We start from the raw sequence: 19,673 nt of genomic DNA, 5'->3' as shown, positions 1-19,673 counted from the left end.
GTGTTTCTTTGTCACTTTTTCCATTAAATCTTCGGAGCTTGATTCTGTTTTTTTCACATAATAATTAAAGTTAATGATCAATGATTAATCAAGGCCTCATTAAATTAATTGTCATATAATTACAGAAAGTGAGGAGAATAACAGGAACACTTCAATATAGGGCATTCATATACAACCACCCCACAATATGGTGATGATCACCATTAAGATTACATTTAATTGTTAAATCTTATCAAATGTATTGTTTTATTTCTATGTAGTAGGCTATAGTAATATGTATAGTGTTTATAGTGTAGTAATATGTAAACCATTCTATATTCTCACATTGTAAACCTTGTACAACCTGCTGTGGCAATACTATACTTCATTATCATCATGCCAATAAACCAAATTTGAATTTTAATATGGTCGAGACACATAATGTTTGGGTTTTATTGAGACAGAAGAGGTGTTAATTCAAGTCTGTAGTATTTGTGGCCCTAGCTTGTGGTGTTGTTGCTGCAATGAATTGTTCCAGTTATTTTGTCCACCCTCTGTGCGAGGGGTGGGTGAAATGGATACATTCCTATATTATGGGATATGTGATTTTATATCACAGTACCAATATATGCGATATACAAAACATTTTCAAAATCAATTGAGAGATTGTTGATGGATATAATAACCAGACAGGAATGTTTGTTTTTGGCTAATCAAGCTAATTCAAAATCAGATAAATCAGAGTACTTTAACATATTAAAATCATATCCAAAAATCCAAAATTGCCACAGAACAGTCAGTCCTGCTCATTGATTTGCAACATTGACCACAATGGGCTAATACACCTGGAGATATTAAAGGGATAGTTACCACGGTATCAGTAGTATGGAAAAATTACTGACAGTAGACACATCTATATCATCTGACGGTAGGCTATATATTGTCATCTTGCCCTACTCTGGTCTTTTGTCAGGGGTTGACGGCATTAGATTACAGTACATGAAATCCACAAATCTCAACCTTAGACAATCAACTAAAGCAAGGGGAAACCCTCACAAAACACATACACGCACAATAAAAACACTGGTGATCCTAATCTGGCGTAGCACCAGTGCCAACCATGGCACATGAAAAGGATTTTTTTCAGTTTGGGGGACAAGAGGATGCAATGAAATCAATGTAATCAAATCAAATATGATAAACTAAGGATTTTAAATACAATGCCTAGAAAGTGAGTTGGTACATAGTATGTAAAAGCTAAATCTGCAAAGTAACTACAGTGACTAGCTGTCAGATAACTACAGTGGAGGAAAAAGTACAATAATTCCCTCTGAAATGTGGTGCAGTAAAAGTTTAAAGTTGGAAAAAAAGTTTAAAGTGGAAATATTCAAGTAAAGTACCTCAGAATTGTACTCGAGTACAGTATTTCCACCACTGGAGGAGAGGTGCAAACAGATACTAGTAAAAGTGAATTTTGTGAATTATTTTATTGATCACCAACACCAGATTTTCATCTTTTTAAGCTAACACTTTAATGCAATAGGTTGACCAACACAGACTATGTCCACATACATATTGTACATATTGCACCTATCACATAAGCCCTTATTAGCTGTGAGTTGGTCGATATATAGTTGCATAGGATAGACAAGGAAGGGAAACAAGGAAGGAAGCAGACAAGGAGGCTGTGTGAGTGTTGAATGGGACACTGCTTTGTTCAACAGTAGGGGAGGGCAGACGAGCACAGTTGCTGCTTTGCCTGCTCTAATCGTGAAATACAATCTGTTAGGGCGGGCTATCCTGTCTTGTCTTTGTCTACCTGTGTTCTAACGTATCTTTCAAATATTTGTGTTTCTTGGACTCTAAAGGATTTCTATCGAGGGATGTCAAAGCGAGTACGAAGCAGAGAGGTCTGCGCTGATTGCAGTGCTCCGGGTAGGATGTCAACCAAGCTAGCTTTAGCTGCCTAGCGAACCAGCTAGCCCTTACTAAAACTTAACATACGTCCAGTTAGCTAACCTAGTTAACGTTACCAAACGTCTACAACCAATTAGCAATTAGGCTAATTGTAATGGTTGTAGCTAATTGTTCTTCTTGTGTAAACATTTGTGAAAATATGTCGTGTCTGTTTTGTCTGTGTTATCACATTAACTTGTCTGATTCTGAAACTCTTTGCCTGAATGTGATGGTATATAGTAGTCAAACGTTAACATTGGGTTAGCTTAATCAGATGACTTAGCTTAATTAGCTAGCTCGCTAAGACTGATTTGTGATTGTGATTTTTGGATGTGTCGAAGACATTAGGAAGTAACTAACCTGGATATGTTATTTGTTACTGCCAGTTAGCGAATATCCTCGTCTGGCTAGAATCGATTAATTACCATAAATTCACGAGTTTAAGGTTGTGTTAAGTTAACGTTATTAATCATCTAAGCTAACGTTAGACCGTTAGGTTAACAACCATTTGCTCCCTATTCTAGAGCCACGCTGGGCCTCTGTTAATAGGGGTGTGTTGATCTGCGATGAGTGCTGCAGCATCCATCGAGGTCTGGGGCGACACAGCTCTCAAGTCCGACATCTGACTCATTCTCAATGGCCATCCTCCCAGTTACAGGTGAGGAGACCGAGGGACACGACCCCCATATACACCAAACATGCAGATGCAAATGGCTACAATCTATTTATCACAAGTGTGATAGATAATACAGTGGCTGCACAATCAGACACATCATCAAGTGACTAGAAGACAACCTTATATATAAATGGTTTCAACTGTTATGTGGTTTCGTGTTTTAGATGGTCCAGACACTGTATGGCAATGGAGCTAATTCCATATGGGAGCACAGCCTTCTGGACCCTTCCTCTTCAGTGAGTGGGAAGCGCAAAGCCAACCCCCAGGACAGAGTTCAGTAAGTGCTTTTGAGGGTTTTCATGTGTCAGTGCTGATTTTGCCATGCTTTTTTGCACTTTGATATAAAGCTCAGTTGTCAAAATTGATTTTCATACTTAAGGTCAGTGAACATGTATAACTGGCCCTCTGTACCACAAACATGACCCATGGCCTGACAGTCTGAAGTAACTTTAAGATATAAAGTGAAAAAATGAATGTTCCATTAAATGCAAGTGGCAATATCCTAATCATGTTAGCTATATGGGATCAATTTTGACAATTTTGTTGATTAACTGAATGACTATGCAAGAAATGGAATTTTTCCAACTTTTCCTTAATTATTAATGCTTTATGTACTTTATGTGTAAGCAGTATGTACTGTAACTCATAACGAAAAACAACTTGAGAGTTGATGTAGTCACCTGCATCCACTACCAGGTATAAACACTGTGTCGGCCTGGTGTCTGGCTGGTGGAGTAAAGATAAACAGTCAGCCACATATAAACACAGCTATGTTGAGTCCAACCCTCACACTCAGAGCAAACGCATTCAGTCACCAGACAACAGACAGAAACAGACGGAGAGTACGCATTGCACCAAACAGGAAGCAGCTATCCTTGATCCCAAATAAAAGTTTTAAGATGAATGCTATCTTATTGGATGTTTACATTGCAGGAACTTTATCCCAGGGGACTAAGAGCCTTTTGGGGAACTCAGGAACTTAACCTGCATTTCAAATGGAGGAACCAGGACTACATTTAGTTTCTGTAGAATAGTTCCAGGTGTAAAAACAGGTCTCTTCTCAGGTTGTGGTACTTTCTGATGGTTTTGGAACTATCGGGGTAGATTTTTCAGCGCTGTATGTCACTGAACGGTTAAACACAGCTGCTTTAACTTCCTTCATTCACAAAACAAGGAAGTATTTTAGTATTGACATTAAGACATGGGGTGGAGTTTTCTTGTTGTTTATTAATGTTAGAAACAAAGTTAGGCTTTGTTGTTCTTCCCCAGTAATGTAGTATACTGTACTCTATCTGTACAGAGATCAACAGAGATAAAGTTGGTCATATGACAATGAGGAAGGATAGATATTCTTAGAGTTTGGGTGTGAATTTTTTCCCAGAGTTTGCAACCCTAATTGCAAGAGGCCGTGGGGTTTAGAGATGGGGAGCTTCTGGTAAAAAGCTACCTGACAATTTTTTTTTTTTCGATCTAAGGGACAGCAAGATGTCCAAAATCCTGTGATGTGGTATAGTGAATTACTTAATGGAGGAATTGTTTTGCCACCAATCAAATACCCTACATTCAAATTTGCAGATAATGTGTCTGATTTTAATATTAGACATCAAGACATCCCCATTTGAGATGTATTTTGAATGTTGTTTGTCTTAAACAAACATATATTAATTATGTGATGTGGTAGTCACTTGAAAATAGCAATGGTAGTTCAGATTTTTAGTGTTCCTGGTTTTAGATGTGAGCATCTTTTGCCGTTTCCAGTCCCAACAAGACAGAGTTCATCAAGGCCAAATATCAGATGTTGGCGTATGTCCATCGGATGCCTTGTCGGGAGGATGACAGTGTAACCGCAAAAGACCTCAGCAAGGTGGGAAATTGCTCTATTTTTGGTTTTTGTGGAAACTTCTCTACATTCTTCATTTCAACATTTTTTTCCATGTAATCTAACATTGTCCTATGCAAATAAGCTTCTTGGAGTGATGAAATAAAGCCAAATGTTTGTCTTCTGAACACCACAAGTTGCACTCACTTGCTTTACCAAAGCACATTAAGTCTTTTGGGGTTGCCTTTTTTGTTTTTAACTTTGATATCTGACCACTTTTCTATAAATTTCAAAAATGGTTTGGCCTATTTATAGATTGCTATTTAGCAATTAGTACTGCTGTGACATACCGCCACTCACATTTTCTTGTCACACCAGGACTATGACTATCAAATAGTATAGCCTGTCTGACGTCAACTCTTGCAACAGCCGTCTCTACTTGGCATTCTTCTTGGATTTGTGCTCTGAATTCTCTATTATCCCTTACAAATGATTGAACAACAAGCTGGATTATTTGCATATGAATAGTATGCATTTCAATAACCATTTATGGTCGACTAATAGCAAAGTCTTTGTGATTTAGAAAGAGCGCATGTAGGTGAATACACAGAAGGCATAAAATCTGTTTGGTTTTTTGTGTCTTTAATGCCCCATAAACTTATATTTTCTGTGCACCTTTTTAAAATGATTGCCGTGGTGTATCCCTTACTTGCAATAATCTCAATTTCCAGCAGGATAATGCATCATCACTCAGTTGTGGGTAGGTGTATCTAGTTAGGCCAGCACTGTGTGTATGCATTTCACAATCAAATTAAAACAAACTACTTGTCGATCTCCTTTCAGCAACTCCATTCCAGTGTTCGGACTGGAAACCTGGAGACCTGCCTAAGACTCTTATCTTTGGGAGCACAGGCCAACTTCTTCCATCCAGTAAGTGTAGTGGAATAAGAAAAATTTACTTTAAGTTGACTTAAACTAATAATAATGCTTCATCATTGTGTTGTGTTTTGGGACAATAGGAGAAAGGGAACACCCCACTACACATAGCAGCAAAAGCAGGACAAATGTTACAAGCAGAACTGTTGGCAGTTTATGGAGCTGATCCCGGGGCTCTGGACTCCAGTGGAAAGACCCCCATCGATTGTGCAAGGTAAAACAGGGCCTATGTTTTTAATTTTACACTGCCTTATCTTTGTTCTAATAAATGATGTTTCTTTTAGGTATGAGCAATGTAACTAACCTTACAATTTTATAGATGCCACAATATCGAACTTTGTTTTTGAAGCATTGAAGTTACGCAAGTTCACATTCCACCTCTGTCACCCATTATTTCTGGTGGGCAAACATCTCACCCTTGTCCAGTCCACTCACTAGTGGTTTCTCAAATCCATCCATCTTGGACTCCTTTTGTCCCATGTTCATAGATGATATCGCAGCCTTGTTAGACATATATGTTGACATATGCAACCCTCATCGAGCCCGCTAGATGTCCTACCAACCTCTCTGTTTTTAAAGGTTTTTAACTTCATCGGGCCCTGCATAGTCAATATTATAAACCACTCTCTTTTATTAGGGTGTGTCCCCATTTATTTTAAGCAGGCTATTGTTCAACCTTTTTGTTGAAGAAACCAAACCTGGACACCTCCCTGCCAGAGAACTTCAGGCCTACTTCAGGACTTTTCCAAAATTTTAGAAAAGGTTGTTGAAAAGCAACTTGTTCAAATACTGGAACTGCACAGGATGTTTGATAAATTTGGTCTGGTTTCTGTGAACTGTACTCCACTGAAATGTCTCTCCTTAAGATTTCAAATTATATTTTAATGGCTGCAGATGATGGGGATTGTTCAGTTTTGGTTTTATTGGACCTTAGTTCAACATTTGTTACTGCTGACCACCATATTCTAATCCGCAGGCTAAATTACCTTGTGGGCATTTCTGGGATTGACTGAGTGGTTCTCCTCCCATCTAGATAGGACTGTGTCATGTCTCTGTAGGTGAACTTGTGTCGAAGACAGCTGCATTGCCATGTGGTGTCCCCCAGGGATCGACCTTGGGACCCATTTTTATTCTCTAAATACATGCTGCGACCAGGCCAGATTATCAGTAGTTTTAGCAACATCTAACAGCTGTACGCTGATGACATCCAGTTGTATTTCTCATTTAAACCTGATGAGCCTCATAAACTTTCTGTACTGAACAACTGTTTAAATGCAATTAGGAACTGGATGGCAAATCATTTTCTGTAGTTAAATGCAGATAAAACTAAAGCCCTGATTATTGCTCCTGATAACCTTCATTCAGCGATCGGGCAGAACCTTGGTGCCTTATCCTCATCTTCTTGGTCTAGTCTGCTTAATCTTGGTGTGATTTTTGACCAATCCACAAGTTACTCACATTAGGACGCTGACTCGATCATGTTTCTTTCGCCTAAGAAACATAGCCAAACTTAGGTCTGCTGTGTCAAGAAATGAAATGGTGATTGCTAATTCATGCTTTTTTTTCATTACATTTGGACTACTGTAATTCTCTTTTTACCGGCCTTAATAAATCTTCCTTACACCGTTTAAAAAACGTCCAAAATGCTGCTGCTAGGCTCTTAACACTATCCAACAGATGATCATATATTGCACCTATTTTTACCTCTCTGCACTGGCTTCATGTTAATTTTAGAATTAATTTTATTTTCATTTCAAATTTTGGTGCTCGCTTATAGAGCCCTACATGTCCAGACTCCACAGTATATCATGGACCTTCTGCTCCTGCACACCACGAGCCGAGCTCTTAGGTCCTCCACCAAGGTTTTCTAAGTGTACCTCGGACACGTTTTAAGACTTGGGGAGTCATTCAGCAGCCGCTCAGCTAGACAGGCATTTAGGTAGTATTTGGTATTTTATGTTTCAACCTGTGTCTTATGTCTGTTCTCCTTGTATATTTTATCTAGTGTTTTATCTTTGTTTTATTTATTTTATTTTATTTTATTTATTGAAGCACTTTGTGACTGGTGTCTGTAAAAGGTGCTATATAAATAAACTTTGCTTGCTTGCTTGCTTGTGGTTGGCAGCATCGCCCTAACAGATACAGCCCACCTCACAGGAAATGATACACAGCCTTCGGAAATTTAAGCATGTACACAGAAACAAAACTTAAAAACAGTGTACTATTTATATGTTAAGGTGTTAATGATGAAATGTTGCACAGTGTCACTTAAAAGGGAAGTGAAAGAAGGTCAACAAAATCTGGTAGAAAAAGCCTAGTTAGAAACTGGAAAAATAACAGTCTCCAGCTGAAATGGTTAAAATATTTAGCGTGCCTTGCACTACAATGAAAATTAGACACAGACCCACTGGCATTATGTCAGTCTGACTAATTCAATAAGACTAACTGAGGCAAAAGAGGAAGGAAAAACTCTGTAGCTCAGTGTGCTAGCTGACTCAGCTCGACTAGTTTAGCAAAAGTTTGAAGAAGACCTAGAAATAAAAATAAAATAAAATACAGTGATTTGTCATGTTACTTATTAGTATACATATTTTACAAAACAGATATTATTATTTGATATAGACAATATCTGCATTGCACAGTAATGTGAGCTAAAGAATAATTGGCTTGTTTTACTTAAAGAAATCAAAGTAAAAACTATATATTTTATTGTGTTTCTGGCATAACAGAGGCTTGCTGGTGTCTAAGCATGACTGGTCACCATGGCCAGCTAACACCCACAGACCTTCTACTTTAGTTCCATGCTTAGAAACTGAGTCACCAAACCAACTTTGTACTGTATTGTTTTTGTGAACTTTATAGACACAAGATTTTGACATAGATTAATTTAAAGGCATCCTACCTGAGGCATTAGCACAGTGCCATATTTCTGAAACATGACCTTTTATTCCTAATCTGTGCAGACAAGCTGGGCACCAGGAGCTGGCAGAGAGGCTAGTGGAGATACAGTATGAACTCACTGACCGGTTAACATTTTACCTTTGTGGTAGAAGACCAGGTAAGTTGGGACATCAAGCATAGCCGCTGCATGGCATTTGAGAGCTGATGTTTTTTTTCCTTCTATGGTAGTTGCTCTCTCTCATGGCCTTGTTGTGTTGTAGATCACAGAAATGGGCAACACTTCATCATTCCACAGATGGCAGACAGGTAATAGCTATGTTTTGAGTCATATTAGGGATTTTGTTTCGTACCTATTAGTTACAAAAGTTGAGATCTGTTAATGCAGAGAAAACAATACCAAGTGATATTATCAGCTTCGACAGGCTCCTGGCTACTAGTCAATGCTATATGTTTTATTGCTCTGTATAAAGGCAGTGTGACGTTCACAAAATAATCTTATTTTTCCTATGCCGCATTCTTTTGATGGATAAGAAATAAGTAAGTATGCTTGTTAGTGTGTTAGTGTTTATGTGGAATTTCGTTAGCAGAAAAATTATTAATTTAAATTTTTTTGTCCAAAGCAGCCTGGATTTGTCAGAGTTTGCAAAAGCTGCAAAGAAGAAGCTCCAGTCGGTGAGACATTTTTACACATGACTTGAGGTCAAAAACATTTTCTCTTATTCAGTTACTATTCAATAGTTTAAAAAGTGAACCAGAAATTCTGCTTTATTTTGTTCCAGCTAAGTAACCATCAGTTTGAAGAACTTGCCATGGATGTTTATGATGAAGTTGACAGAAGAGAAACAGATGCAGGTGAAATTCCACGAATTATAAAAATATACAATATATAATGCTTTTTATACCTACATTTTCTTTACATCTAATATGCTATATTTATTCTATGTTGTGTTTTTTCAGTGTGGTTGGCCACCCAGAACCATAGCACACTTGTAACAGACACCACAGTTGTGCCTTTTCTGCCTGTCAATCCAGAGTACTCATCTACCAGAAACCAGGCAAGTCATTGTGCCAATGTTGCCCCCTGTTTAAATGTCTGTTTGTTGTGTGAATACTGGATTTAACAGTGCTGCCATATGTTCTCCTTTTTGTGTTTTGATACATTTGTTTTCTCAGGGTCGTCAAAAATTGGCAAGGTTTAGTGCTCACGAATTTGCCACCCTGGTCATCGATATTCTAACTGATGCTAAACGACGGCAGTGGGGTAATTCCTGTGAAAGTCCCAAAGGTACAATATATCTTTTTTTTGTTTGTTTGTTTTTTTTAACAGACATGCTAATGTACTTTTGTTTGGGGTTTTATTAATGTTTGTGTTGCAGTAAATGTGTTCATTAGCATATACACAGAAGATTAAAAAAAAATCCAGAATAAGCAGTGAAGAACGCCTAAATTGGTTGTTGAAAATAAGATGCAGAAAGTCAGTATGGAAATTTGCATATAAATGTGGACCATGTAGGCTCAGCTACATAGGCCACAATTAAAATGTGGACCATATGTTCTGATGTTTGTGCAGAAACGGTGCCAAACACAGATTGTGGATTGGGGCTTTAATAACAAAAACTCCTGCATTCTGTAAATTATAGCAAACCACATCAAAGCCTGTTTTCTTCCTTGTGCATACTCACTGAAGATTGTTAGGGGTAAATAAGAGAAAGTCCTGGCTTTTGGATTCAGTAAACAAAAATAAAAAGTGTTCCTTAGCTATTTGATTTATACAGCTGCCTGTAGCCAGCAGGGCTTGTTTGATCTCTAATGCTTTGATCTGGCGGTCTGCCTTCAGAGAATGTGGAGCTGATCCTTCAGGGAATAGACAGCCGCCATAACAGTGAGAGCCAGGACAATGACCAGCCAGATTATGACAGTGTGGCATCAGATGAAGATCCAGTGCAAGAGGCCACCTGTGGGGACAGCTGCAATGATAGAAGGACCAAGGTTCATGTTTTTTTGGAACCTGCTACTATCTAGATATTTAATCTTGCTTTACTTTTTAAACTGATCAAATTAATCCTATCCTATGTAACATGTTCTACAACAGAGCTCAGAGTCATCTGACCTCTCTGATGGACCAATCACAGTGCAGGAATTTATGGAAGTGAAGAGTGCCCTCACTGCATCAGAAGCCAAAATACAACAGCTTCTTAAAGTCAACTGTCACCTTAGTGAAGAGCTGCGGTTGATGCAGGGCAAGGTTAGTAAATTCACATGTAACTGATGAGCAAAGTGGAAATTGTACTGCAGCTTGTTTATACTTTTTTGTTTGCAGGAATGTGTTCAAACTCAGTATGTCCTCATAGTCTGATCTCCATCACTTTAATTAGATGGTAGTACACATTAATATTTCAAGATCCATAATTAGAAGTCACTTTGTACTGGATTTATGGTATTTGCATCCTCTCTGATACTTGCTAGCCTTTCTTTCGTCTTGACTCTAAAACAGTTTGTGTTAAAATTTTAGTCTGTGTGTCCAAGACTTGATCCTTCTCCATGTTACCAGAGACATGTAGTAATTTGATGTAACCCACGGACATTAGTAATTTATGTTCAGGTCATGCCTTTTGAATGTGTCAGACGTAGCCTCTTCCCTATTTAAAATTATACTATGTATGAATTATACAGTGCATGAATTTGTAGTTGCAGGGAAGACCAGATTTCGACATATAAATGGATGAAAATACCGTAGAAGGTCATAACTCAATACTTATTATAATTTCATTTGAAATTCTTCACTTCTAGTGTAACAGAGAAAATGGCTGCTATGTTTCTGGATGGGGTAAAATTCCTGTGGTAATAATTAACAATCACCAGACTTTCTCTGCTATGCTGTTCAGTGAAGCAGCAAAACAGGATCAAATGTTATAGTTCTTTGTGGTCTCAAGCATAGTGAGGATTTACAGAGTCCCAAGTCAGATGTCAAAAGTACCAGGTACTAATCAACAAATGGTAGCCACAGAGGACATTATGATCCATCATCGTAAATCTACAGAACCATCAGACAGCCACCAAAAAACTACCTAAATGTTGGAGTGATTAGAGATGAGTGTGGGTGAATCACCAGAGTTATCAACTTAAATTACATCCCTGACACCTCCAGAAGGCATGTAGCAAGCATTGGCAACACACAACTGATCTACTTATCTATAAATCCAGCCATGTCACCTCACTCAGTTCCTTTTTTCTTAGTAGTTCAAAATAACCCAGTGGTATTTACAAGTGCATGTCTTTTTCAGTTTTACTTGCTGACATTTTGAGGAAATCCTCCTCTGTTAAGATTTCTGCCACAACTCCAATACTATGGGGACACTTGAAAAAACTCAACAGCAGTGTCTGTTTCTAGAAACAACATCCTGGTTATTCAGCAAAATACACAGACCCTTGTATGGACTGTTTTCACTATTCTCACTGCTTTCTTTGGTAAAATATATTTCTACTAAATGCATCCGTTTTGAAGAGACAAATGTATTTGCACCTTTTTAACATTTGACAATCTGATCTCAAATGCTTCTTGGATGCATTTACACTTAGCTTTTTTGATATCTGATAGCTATCCAATCCACCCAGGACGCCTGAAATGACTACGGGTAAATGGGATCATACTCCCTCGAAGGCAAATATAGGATCATTCCTCCGTTGATCTGATACTTGATTTCTATTTGCCTGTCCTCAGTTGGTGCTACTAGACACTTGAGTACCTGATAATGTTGCCAAGTGTGTCATCTTAGGCATAGACCAAAGTTGCATGCTTAGAAAATATGACAAGAAGGTTTGTCACCTGTCTCCCATTTTGGGAGATGGCAGCATTTCATTTGGTTTTCTCATGTGCCTCAAAGTTCTTCACAGCCTACAGTTCTTCACCCTTCCTGCACCCACCAAAACCTCAGTGGGAGAGTGGAACCCCAAGAAATTATACAACATAGACAACATATAAGCTAACTGGCTTCGACAATCTCTTTTGTATGTTGTCACAGCCAGATACATTAACTAAAGAAAAGGACCAAACTGTAGGCAACACTGCTTTTGTGTTAGCCTAACCTTTATAGGCTTTGTATTTTATCTTATATCCCAAAATCTGACTTTATGATAATTTACACAATAATATGGACTCTAATTGTTAGACAGAAAGCTGAACAAGTCATGTTTCCCAACACTCTTCACAGTATCTACGTGCTGTTTATGTAAATAAGGGCAACCACTTAATGCGGCAGTTTCTCAAGGGGTCGTACTTCAGGAGTTGTTATCTACACAGAGTGTCAGTATTTCATTTGTCAAAGAAACAAACCTTTTGTTGTGAGAAAAACTTTGACGAGAAACCAAAAACAAAAGAAAGGTGATGATGAACTCAACATAGAGAAATTGCTTTTCTCCTGGAGACTTAGCTGTATTCTACTCTATTATTGATGTCTGGCCGAGCTTTTGTAAGGAGATCATCCCCCAGCTAGAATTGAGTTTGAAAGATGTTTTGTTCTCTTCAGCTGAACACCCTGCAGACTGAAAACACAACACTGCGATGGCAGACCCCCAGCGGACAACAACACCACCAGGGGCCCTTTGGTCGACACCCACCCCGTGGAGGTCGCGCCATGTCCATGTATGAGACGGGCTCTACTCCGAGGCAGTACCCCCACCGAGTCGAAACGGCTCGGCATGAGGACGGAGTCATTTTACAACCCTTCCCAGCCAATGTAAGCACAGACGCACCAATGTTCCTGCAGGATTGTCCTCACAAAATAATGATGCCTGGCTTTTGGGGGCTGGTGTTGGTTTTTCATTCATTCAGTCATTCATTCATTCATTGCATCTCAGTAGAGTATGCTCAACTTGGTTTGACCCCTTTCTAGATTGGGAGGGGTCCTTTGGGGACGGCTGCTTCCTCCCTCCCTACCTTCCCCTCTTCCCTGTCCTGGTCGTGGGATGAGAGATCTCGAAGGGTTAAGTACTGAAGTTCCCGTCGGTTCAGAGGCAGCCCCCAGGGGATGGTGAAAACTGTCCCCCTGCTTGACCCCACAGTCTTCTCTCTCCTGACCTGTCTTGAAACTGCTTTTTATCAGTATCGCCTGCCTGCATGCACCACAGTGCCTCTGCTTCAGTTCAGTTATCTGAACAACTCCAGCTTTTTATCCACAGAGACCTTAACCAGAGCTGCTTTGGCTCAAGCAAACATCAGAAGTGATGATGAAATGTTGTACCAGAGAAAACTGTTGGAATGATCACACAGCAGAGTCCAATATCCATGAAAGATAAAATGGCTCATCACATTGTACTTATTAGCCATCGCCGCTGATAAGTGCACCCACAGTTTACATCAGGATTTCTTTGCATCTACTAATTGCATCCACTGCAGTACGCACTATGTTACACTACAATGACCTGGTTGTATATTTCCCGTCTTTTTCTCTTCATCTGCTTTAAAACCAAATGTCTGATAGTGTGAACTTGGGTTTGATTTCAGAAATGCATGATTCTGATTTGTATGTGCCTACAGTTGCTCTGCAGTTGCTCTGGTTATGTTTGTGCTGGTCATATACAGTGTATACTGTATTTGATTGATGGTAATTCACTGTCTCTATAGGGCTGTAGTCTAGAAGGACAGAGTATCATGCTGGAGAATGATTACGACACTACGCCCAACCACTCTGAACTGGAAGAGACCGGGTAAGATCATTTGTGTTAACTTTGTACCTGTGCAAAATGGCACTGACTGTGAAACTCACTGTGTATTTTAAAACAAACTTTAGATTTTAAACTATTTTCTCTGTGAAGGTTTGTAAATATTTTCACCCCCAATATAACACAAAAAATGCTCAATTTATTTGGTAAAACCAGCTAATTGGTTCTTCAAATTAATACATTAAAAAGATTTTTGTTATACACCATCTCTGTGATTTCATTGATATTAAAATAAGAGATGCATGAAGTATTCACTGAAATGTTAATGGGAAGCAAAGAGAGGAGTAAGAAATGCCTGAAAATAACTGAAGTTAAATAAATGGAAAGGTTTTTCTTCTTGTTTCTGGTGCTAGAGATGATGACATCATCATAGCAGAAGCTTACAAAGTTAAAGGTCACATGAAGAGAGTGGAGGAAGCTAGACTAATACTGGTTTTGACAGATGTTTAGAAAGAGTCATTGATTAGAACAGTCTGTCTATACAGGACTAAGTTAACATATTAGGACTTGCACTTGTCTGATGTAAGCTACCAGTTGTAGAAAAGGTTTCAGTCGTAGTCATCTGGACACTGTTTTCAGAATCAAGACGTTTCGGCTCCCATCCGGAAGTCATTCTCAATTGTGTTACCAGTTGCAAAAAAAATCAACATATGAGCAAGAGCCAGTAGCCTTGCCATTTATGTACATGTAGTGCTGATTATAGTCTCTGCTATGGACTATTTGTTGAGTATCTGTAAATAAATGACTGCAGTTCTCTACTGAATATAGTATACTAATAGCTAATTTTATGTCAACTACTATCATACAATTTTAGTGCTATTTTTGGTCTTTTTTCATAAAGACTTGGTTTAGATGGAACATAACAGACACTGAATTGTGATGCTCAGCCTTAAACTCTGCTGCATTGTTGTGATTTCAAATTACAAGCCAGACTGCATTTGTTTTTACCACGGGGAAGGTAAGCTGTAATAAAGCATTTTTTCTTTTCATTTGTAGCAGTCCTCTTCCAGCCTCTGAAGCAGTGGAGCTGGGGGAGGAGGGGGAGGAAGATGCCACCCTGCCATGCACAGAGGACGTCATCTGTAAGACAGAGCAGATCACTAAGAACATACAGGAGCTTCTGAGAGCTGCCCAGGAGACCAAACATGAAAGGTACTTTAAGATTAATAATTCATAAATAATATTGGACTTCAAACATATCTAATTAGTCGACTTATATTTCTAAAACATCACATATATTCTCCGGGGTTGCGTTTTCTGCTGCGTTCCAGACAACTCAGAACTCAAAGATTTCCAACCTACTACTAGAAAAAGTACAATGGAACGCCACTCAGAGTTCCTACTTGTGAACTCTGAGCAAATTCATGTACTTCATGAGGAAGCAGTTGTCTGATGTCACAGAACAACGGCAGCACCCATGGAAGCTAGGCAACATTTCAATCAGTGGGGGGTATATTTGTATACTACAGTATTGTATTAGGCTTGTGAATGGAATATTAAGATATGTTTCCGAGTATAAAAGCGCTGTAAAATAATATGTAGGCCTATAATGGCGTTTATTCGTGCGTTGTTGTTTCCTCCTCTGTTTCGTTTATATATGCAAGGAGGCTGCACTGCTGAGAGTTTAAAGTGTGTGTACACTTGCCAAAGAAACATCAGTTTGTCACGGTCAGCCACATTTTTTGTTTATGTTTGACGTCGTACACCTGGAACGTTTTGAGGTCGGAAGTCGGAAATTCCAACTGGGAAATTCCTACCTCCGACATTGTCTGAAACGTAGCATTAGGTTGGCCTCTGTCCGTGCGTCCTAGAAATGGTGTGTCTGCTGGGGGTAGGCCTTGAGTCTTTAAATGCAGCTGACAGGAAACAAACACCACATGACCACAAATTCCCCTGTGACCTGCCAAATCCACAGCAATGAGGTTTCCTGTATGTACCATATAGTAATTTACTGTTTGTTTTTTAACAGTTATACATTACGGGTACTTATTTGTACGTTTTTTTTTTTATCATGATGTGAGATATTAACCATTTTATCTAATCCCAGTTTGTTTTTCTCCAGTGTAAATATTTTAAAATTAACAGTGTCTACTTATTAAGAGGTATTCACAATAGTTAAAGGCTAATTGTGGAAAATAATGCCTTTATTTATCTGTTTAATTTTGTGAGAAAGGATATTGGTCTCTTTGGCCAAATAAGACTTTCAGTTTGAGTAAAAGTCATATTGATTACAGCTGTTTATTTTGAAGCCTCAACACCCATGCTGTCTACTAACCAAGTGATCTTCTGGAAACTGCACCACTGCATGGCAGTGCAGTGGTGCAACTTTAGTTACATAGTCAGATACAGTAGATAGGCAGTGTGTCAGACATTTTAAAGGTTTACTTAGAAATGCTGAAGTTGTGTAAACAGCAGTAACTTTTGTAGATGGGTTTGTACCAGGTGTGCTGGATTAAAGTTACACAACATGAAATAAAGCATAGAGTGTGAGGTACAAGGAATATTACATCAGGTTGCTCTTTTTTAGTTTGATGATAAGGAATGTTTGTGGTAGCTACATTAATGTTTCTATATATAGCATAGGAGTGGTTGATCAGCCTTTCGTCTCCATCTCACGCAGCTTCCTGCCTTGTTCAGAAAAGATCTGCATGGCTGTGTCAGAGATGGCCGCCCTGTTTCCCAAGGTAAGATGACTCCAACCAACAGCTTGGTGTCCCTCCCCCCCGGGACAGGGATTTGTTGTTTGTTTGAAAGCAGCCAAAGGGAATCTAAAATGACTTATTTATATTGTGTAGGCCCTGTTCACTGCATTACTTAGTTTTACGTTTACCATTTATTGGATTACTTTGTTTTACTCACACACACACAGCCCACTGACCACAATGAGGGTTTATTTATGGACATTATCATATCAGTCCCTTATCGAGTCTCCATCATGCCTCCTTTCCCTCACAGAGGCCGTCCTCGGACACTGTGCGAGGGTCTCTGTGTCTGCTCACTTCAAGTGCCAGCCGGCTCCATGGAGAGTGCCAGAAGGCCGCAGACCACAACCCCTGCCCGTCGGACATCCAGCTGGTCACTCAGCAGGTCATTCAGTGCGCCTATGACATTGCCAAAGCTGCCAAGCAACTTGTCACCGTGACAACCAAAGAAAACAACAACTAAAACCCAAAGACATTCCTGATACACCCAAAATACAGTTCGTCAGTGATGTTGCTAATTTCAACGTAATCAGTGTTAAAACTGTTTTTTATTTTCCCTTATTAATCAGTGTAAGCATTCATACATTCCAAAATCTTTAAAAAAAAAAAAATACACCATGCAAAATTACAGGTCAATCGAAACAATTATTTATTTTGTTGTTTTTGTATCATAGTAATATGGACTAAACAAACATGTTTAAAGCTGTAGGACAGAATCTGTTACTATTCCTTACCTCACAAAGAGATAACTGTTAAATCTACACAATTTCCAGAAGTGCAATGTTGTGTGTGTGTGTGTGTGTGTGTGTATATATATAAAACAATTAGAACAACAAGCAGTTGAGCCTTCTACATTGTACTTTTCTACATAGAGGTCATCAGTTGTGGTCCTTGAGGTTGGGTGTCAGGCATGGCTGATCTGCCAGAGAGCACAAAAGCCTGCAAGCCACCTGGCATCAAGGATCATTATCGATGAACCTTAATCTACACCAGTGACATCAGTTTATTTTCCTTTATCCATTATAAATGTTATTAAGATGCAATGTCAGTATTTTAATCTTGAATCATTGTGATGCCACTTGGTTAGCGTTCAAATGTTTGTTTAGTAAGCAAATGCTTCAGTGCATTGAGCACCATGTAAGTAGTCAGCAGTACCAAGAGTGGGCAAACTTTCATTCCATCCAGCAGCTCTAGCAGGTGATTTCACTGCCCCTCCGCTCTGGTTGAAGATGTGTTTTATAAGTAAAGTATCAGTAGTTTTTGCAGTTATAATGTTACAGCCATACTTCTGATGTTGTGTGTGTGCGTGCGCGTGTGTGCGTGTGCATGCGTGTGTGGGCGCAGTTGTCACAGAGATGGCCTCGATGGCCCGTGTGAAATCCATTTTGAATCAGTTTTAATGGCATTATGCAAATATATAAGATGTATGTATCCATGTAATTCTTTAACAAAATAACCCAAATGCTATTCTATTTATAAATTTTATGTCATACCTCTAAGAAAATATCAGTGTTTATTTTCATAAGCTTTTGTTTTAACATGATGCTCCTCACAGACTAACTTTTGTTCTGAGGTTTGGGACGTCTCAGCTGGCAGTAAGTTATTGGCAACTTGTTATCTCTGTTTATTTGGTGTGGTGCTGTAACTCCAGTGTGTTAGATGCTGCCTGAGGTCAAATACATACAGCTATGGTTTACAATCAATGATAAAGTAAATATGCCCTCAAAGTACCTGTTGTGGAATCTGGGTCTAATGTGTCACTCATTGTTGTGAGCCAGATAAGTTTCAACCAGGGGTGGAAAGAGAACTAGAATACCCTGCTGACGTGGAGTACAGTTAATTCAATATTACTCTAGTAGAAGTAAGATTTCCTGTGTTGGAATAGATGCAGTTAAAAGTATGAAATATCTCTTTTGAAGACAGTTATAAATAACAGTTACTTAGTTACATTTGGTCAGCATGAAAAGCCAAAGCAACTAACCATTTCAATGAGTATGTGAACTCTTTTCTTTCTAAGAAAGCTTTCTCAGAAGGCTGCCAAGCAAACGTCATAGATAAATCATGTTCAGTACATGTTATTACACCGTTAATGTCTTGTGTTAATTTCAAGTCTAAAGTGATCTATTTTTTTGTTTGCTTTTGTTGACTATTTTATCTTGTAAAAATATTTTTTATCATTGTTAAAATATTTTTTTGTTTTGATCTTTTGTATGGTGGTCTGATGAGAGAAGTAGTCATGCAGACCGTCATGTGAGTAGAAACCAATTTTTTTTCTTTTCTTTTCTTTTTTTCACTGATGCAATGTTTGTAATGTAAACTATGTAACTTTTACTAAACAGCCACTATTGCATAATGGTGAATGCTAAAATGTTGTGTGTCAGTAGCTCAAGTAGAGAACAGTCACCACGCCCATTATACTGCAACATCTATCTAAAGTTGGCTAGCATTAGCCACCATAAGCTCGAGGTCATACCAGACCAAGTATGGCTGTTTGGGGAAAACACTATAGTGTAACTAATTGAGCAATGGTGCATTTTATTGCTTATAGGTGCAACTTTTCATTTGTAAGGGGAAGAATGTGTTATTTCCTCTTTCAAAAGATGCATATTCTCGTTTTTAATCCAATTTCAATTAATTGATTGATTAATTAATTTCAAACCTGATGTCCTGATTGGTTCATGAGAGCATTGATCGATGTACCATCCAAAGCCAATTAAAAGCTGTAGTACTACATTAAAAATTGTTTTACAACGAAAGTAAAAATACAAAGTTTAAGATTATGAGCTACTTTTTTAGTGCAAGAACGAACTACTCAGTTAGAGTAATAAAAGTGCGTGTATTCAGTGACTTTCCACCCCTGGCTTCAACCCTGACATTTAACTCCCTGTAACTTATAGCCTACCACTGCCTCTGTGGTTGAAAACAATCCCTGCCTTAGGTATAATAAAGTATAATTCATACCTCAACTAAGCTCATTGTCGTG

At 38.6% G+C, this 19,673-nt stretch overlaps 1 protein-coding gene across 6 annotated transcripts; it reads left to right on the top strand.

The window, feature by feature from the left end:
* Positions 1-1,633: 1,633 nt before the first annotated feature.
* Positions 1,634-19,656, top strand: git2b (G protein-coupled receptor kinase interacting ArfGAP 2b). Of its 6 annotated transcripts, XM_044173104.1 has the most exons (22): positions 1,634-1,668; positions 1,848-1,914; positions 2,460-2,593; positions 2,776-2,888; positions 4,370-4,475; positions 5,274-5,360; positions 5,450-5,580; positions 8,330-8,424; positions 8,528-8,573; positions 8,799-8,804; positions 8,888-8,939; positions 9,047-9,119; positions 9,225-9,322; positions 9,441-9,552; positions 10,105-10,256; positions 10,360-10,512; positions 12,794-13,003; positions 13,160-13,249; positions 13,891-13,973; positions 14,985-15,140; positions 16,609-16,672; positions 16,944-19,656. In XM_044173104.1, exons 2-22 carry the CDS (start codon positions 1,863-1,865, stop codon positions 17,151-17,153), a joined length of 2,223 nt encoding a protein of 740 aa, XP_044029039.1. In that variant the 5' UTR covers positions 1,634-1,668; positions 1,848-1,862; the 3' UTR covers positions 17,154-19,656. The 6 variants fall into 6 exon arrangements, with proteins under 6 accessions (XP_044029039.1, XP_044029040.1, XP_044029042.1 ...); XM_044173105.1 differs by lacking the exon at positions 1,634-1,668 and having other exon boundaries at positions 1,682-1,914; positions 8,891-8,939; XM_044173107.1 differs by lacking the exons at positions 1,634-1,668; positions 8,799-8,804 and having other exon boundaries at positions 1,682-1,914; positions 8,891-8,939.
* The last annotated feature ends 17 nt before the right edge of the window (positions 19,657-19,673 follow it).

Source organism: Siniperca chuatsi, linkage group LG18 (genome assembly GCF_020085105.1).
Source record: "Siniperca chuatsi isolate FFG_IHB_CAS linkage group LG18, ASM2008510v1, whole genome shotgun sequence".
NCBI classification, from domain to species: Eukaryota; Metazoa; Chordata; class Actinopteri; order Centrarchiformes; family Sinipercidae; genus Siniperca; species Siniperca chuatsi.
This window is presented reverse-complemented; position numbering and strand designations above follow the sequence as displayed.

What these genes read in the sequence shown, in the direction of transcription:
- git2b (XM_044173104.1), top strand. Translation starts at nt 1,863, where the DNA reads ATGTCAAAGCGAGTACGAAGCAGAGAGGTCTGCGCTGATTGCAGTGCT. An exon ending in CGCTGATTGCAGTGCTCCGG is followed by an intron (nt 1,915 to 2,459) that starts GTAGGATGTCAA and finishes TCCCTATTCTAG; the next exon opens with AGCCACGCTGGGCCTCTGTT. An exon ending in TGGCCGCCCTGTTTCCCAAG is followed by an intron (nt 16,673 to 16,943) that starts GTAAGATGACTC and finishes TTTCCCTCACAG; the next exon opens with AGGCCGTCCTCGGACACTGT.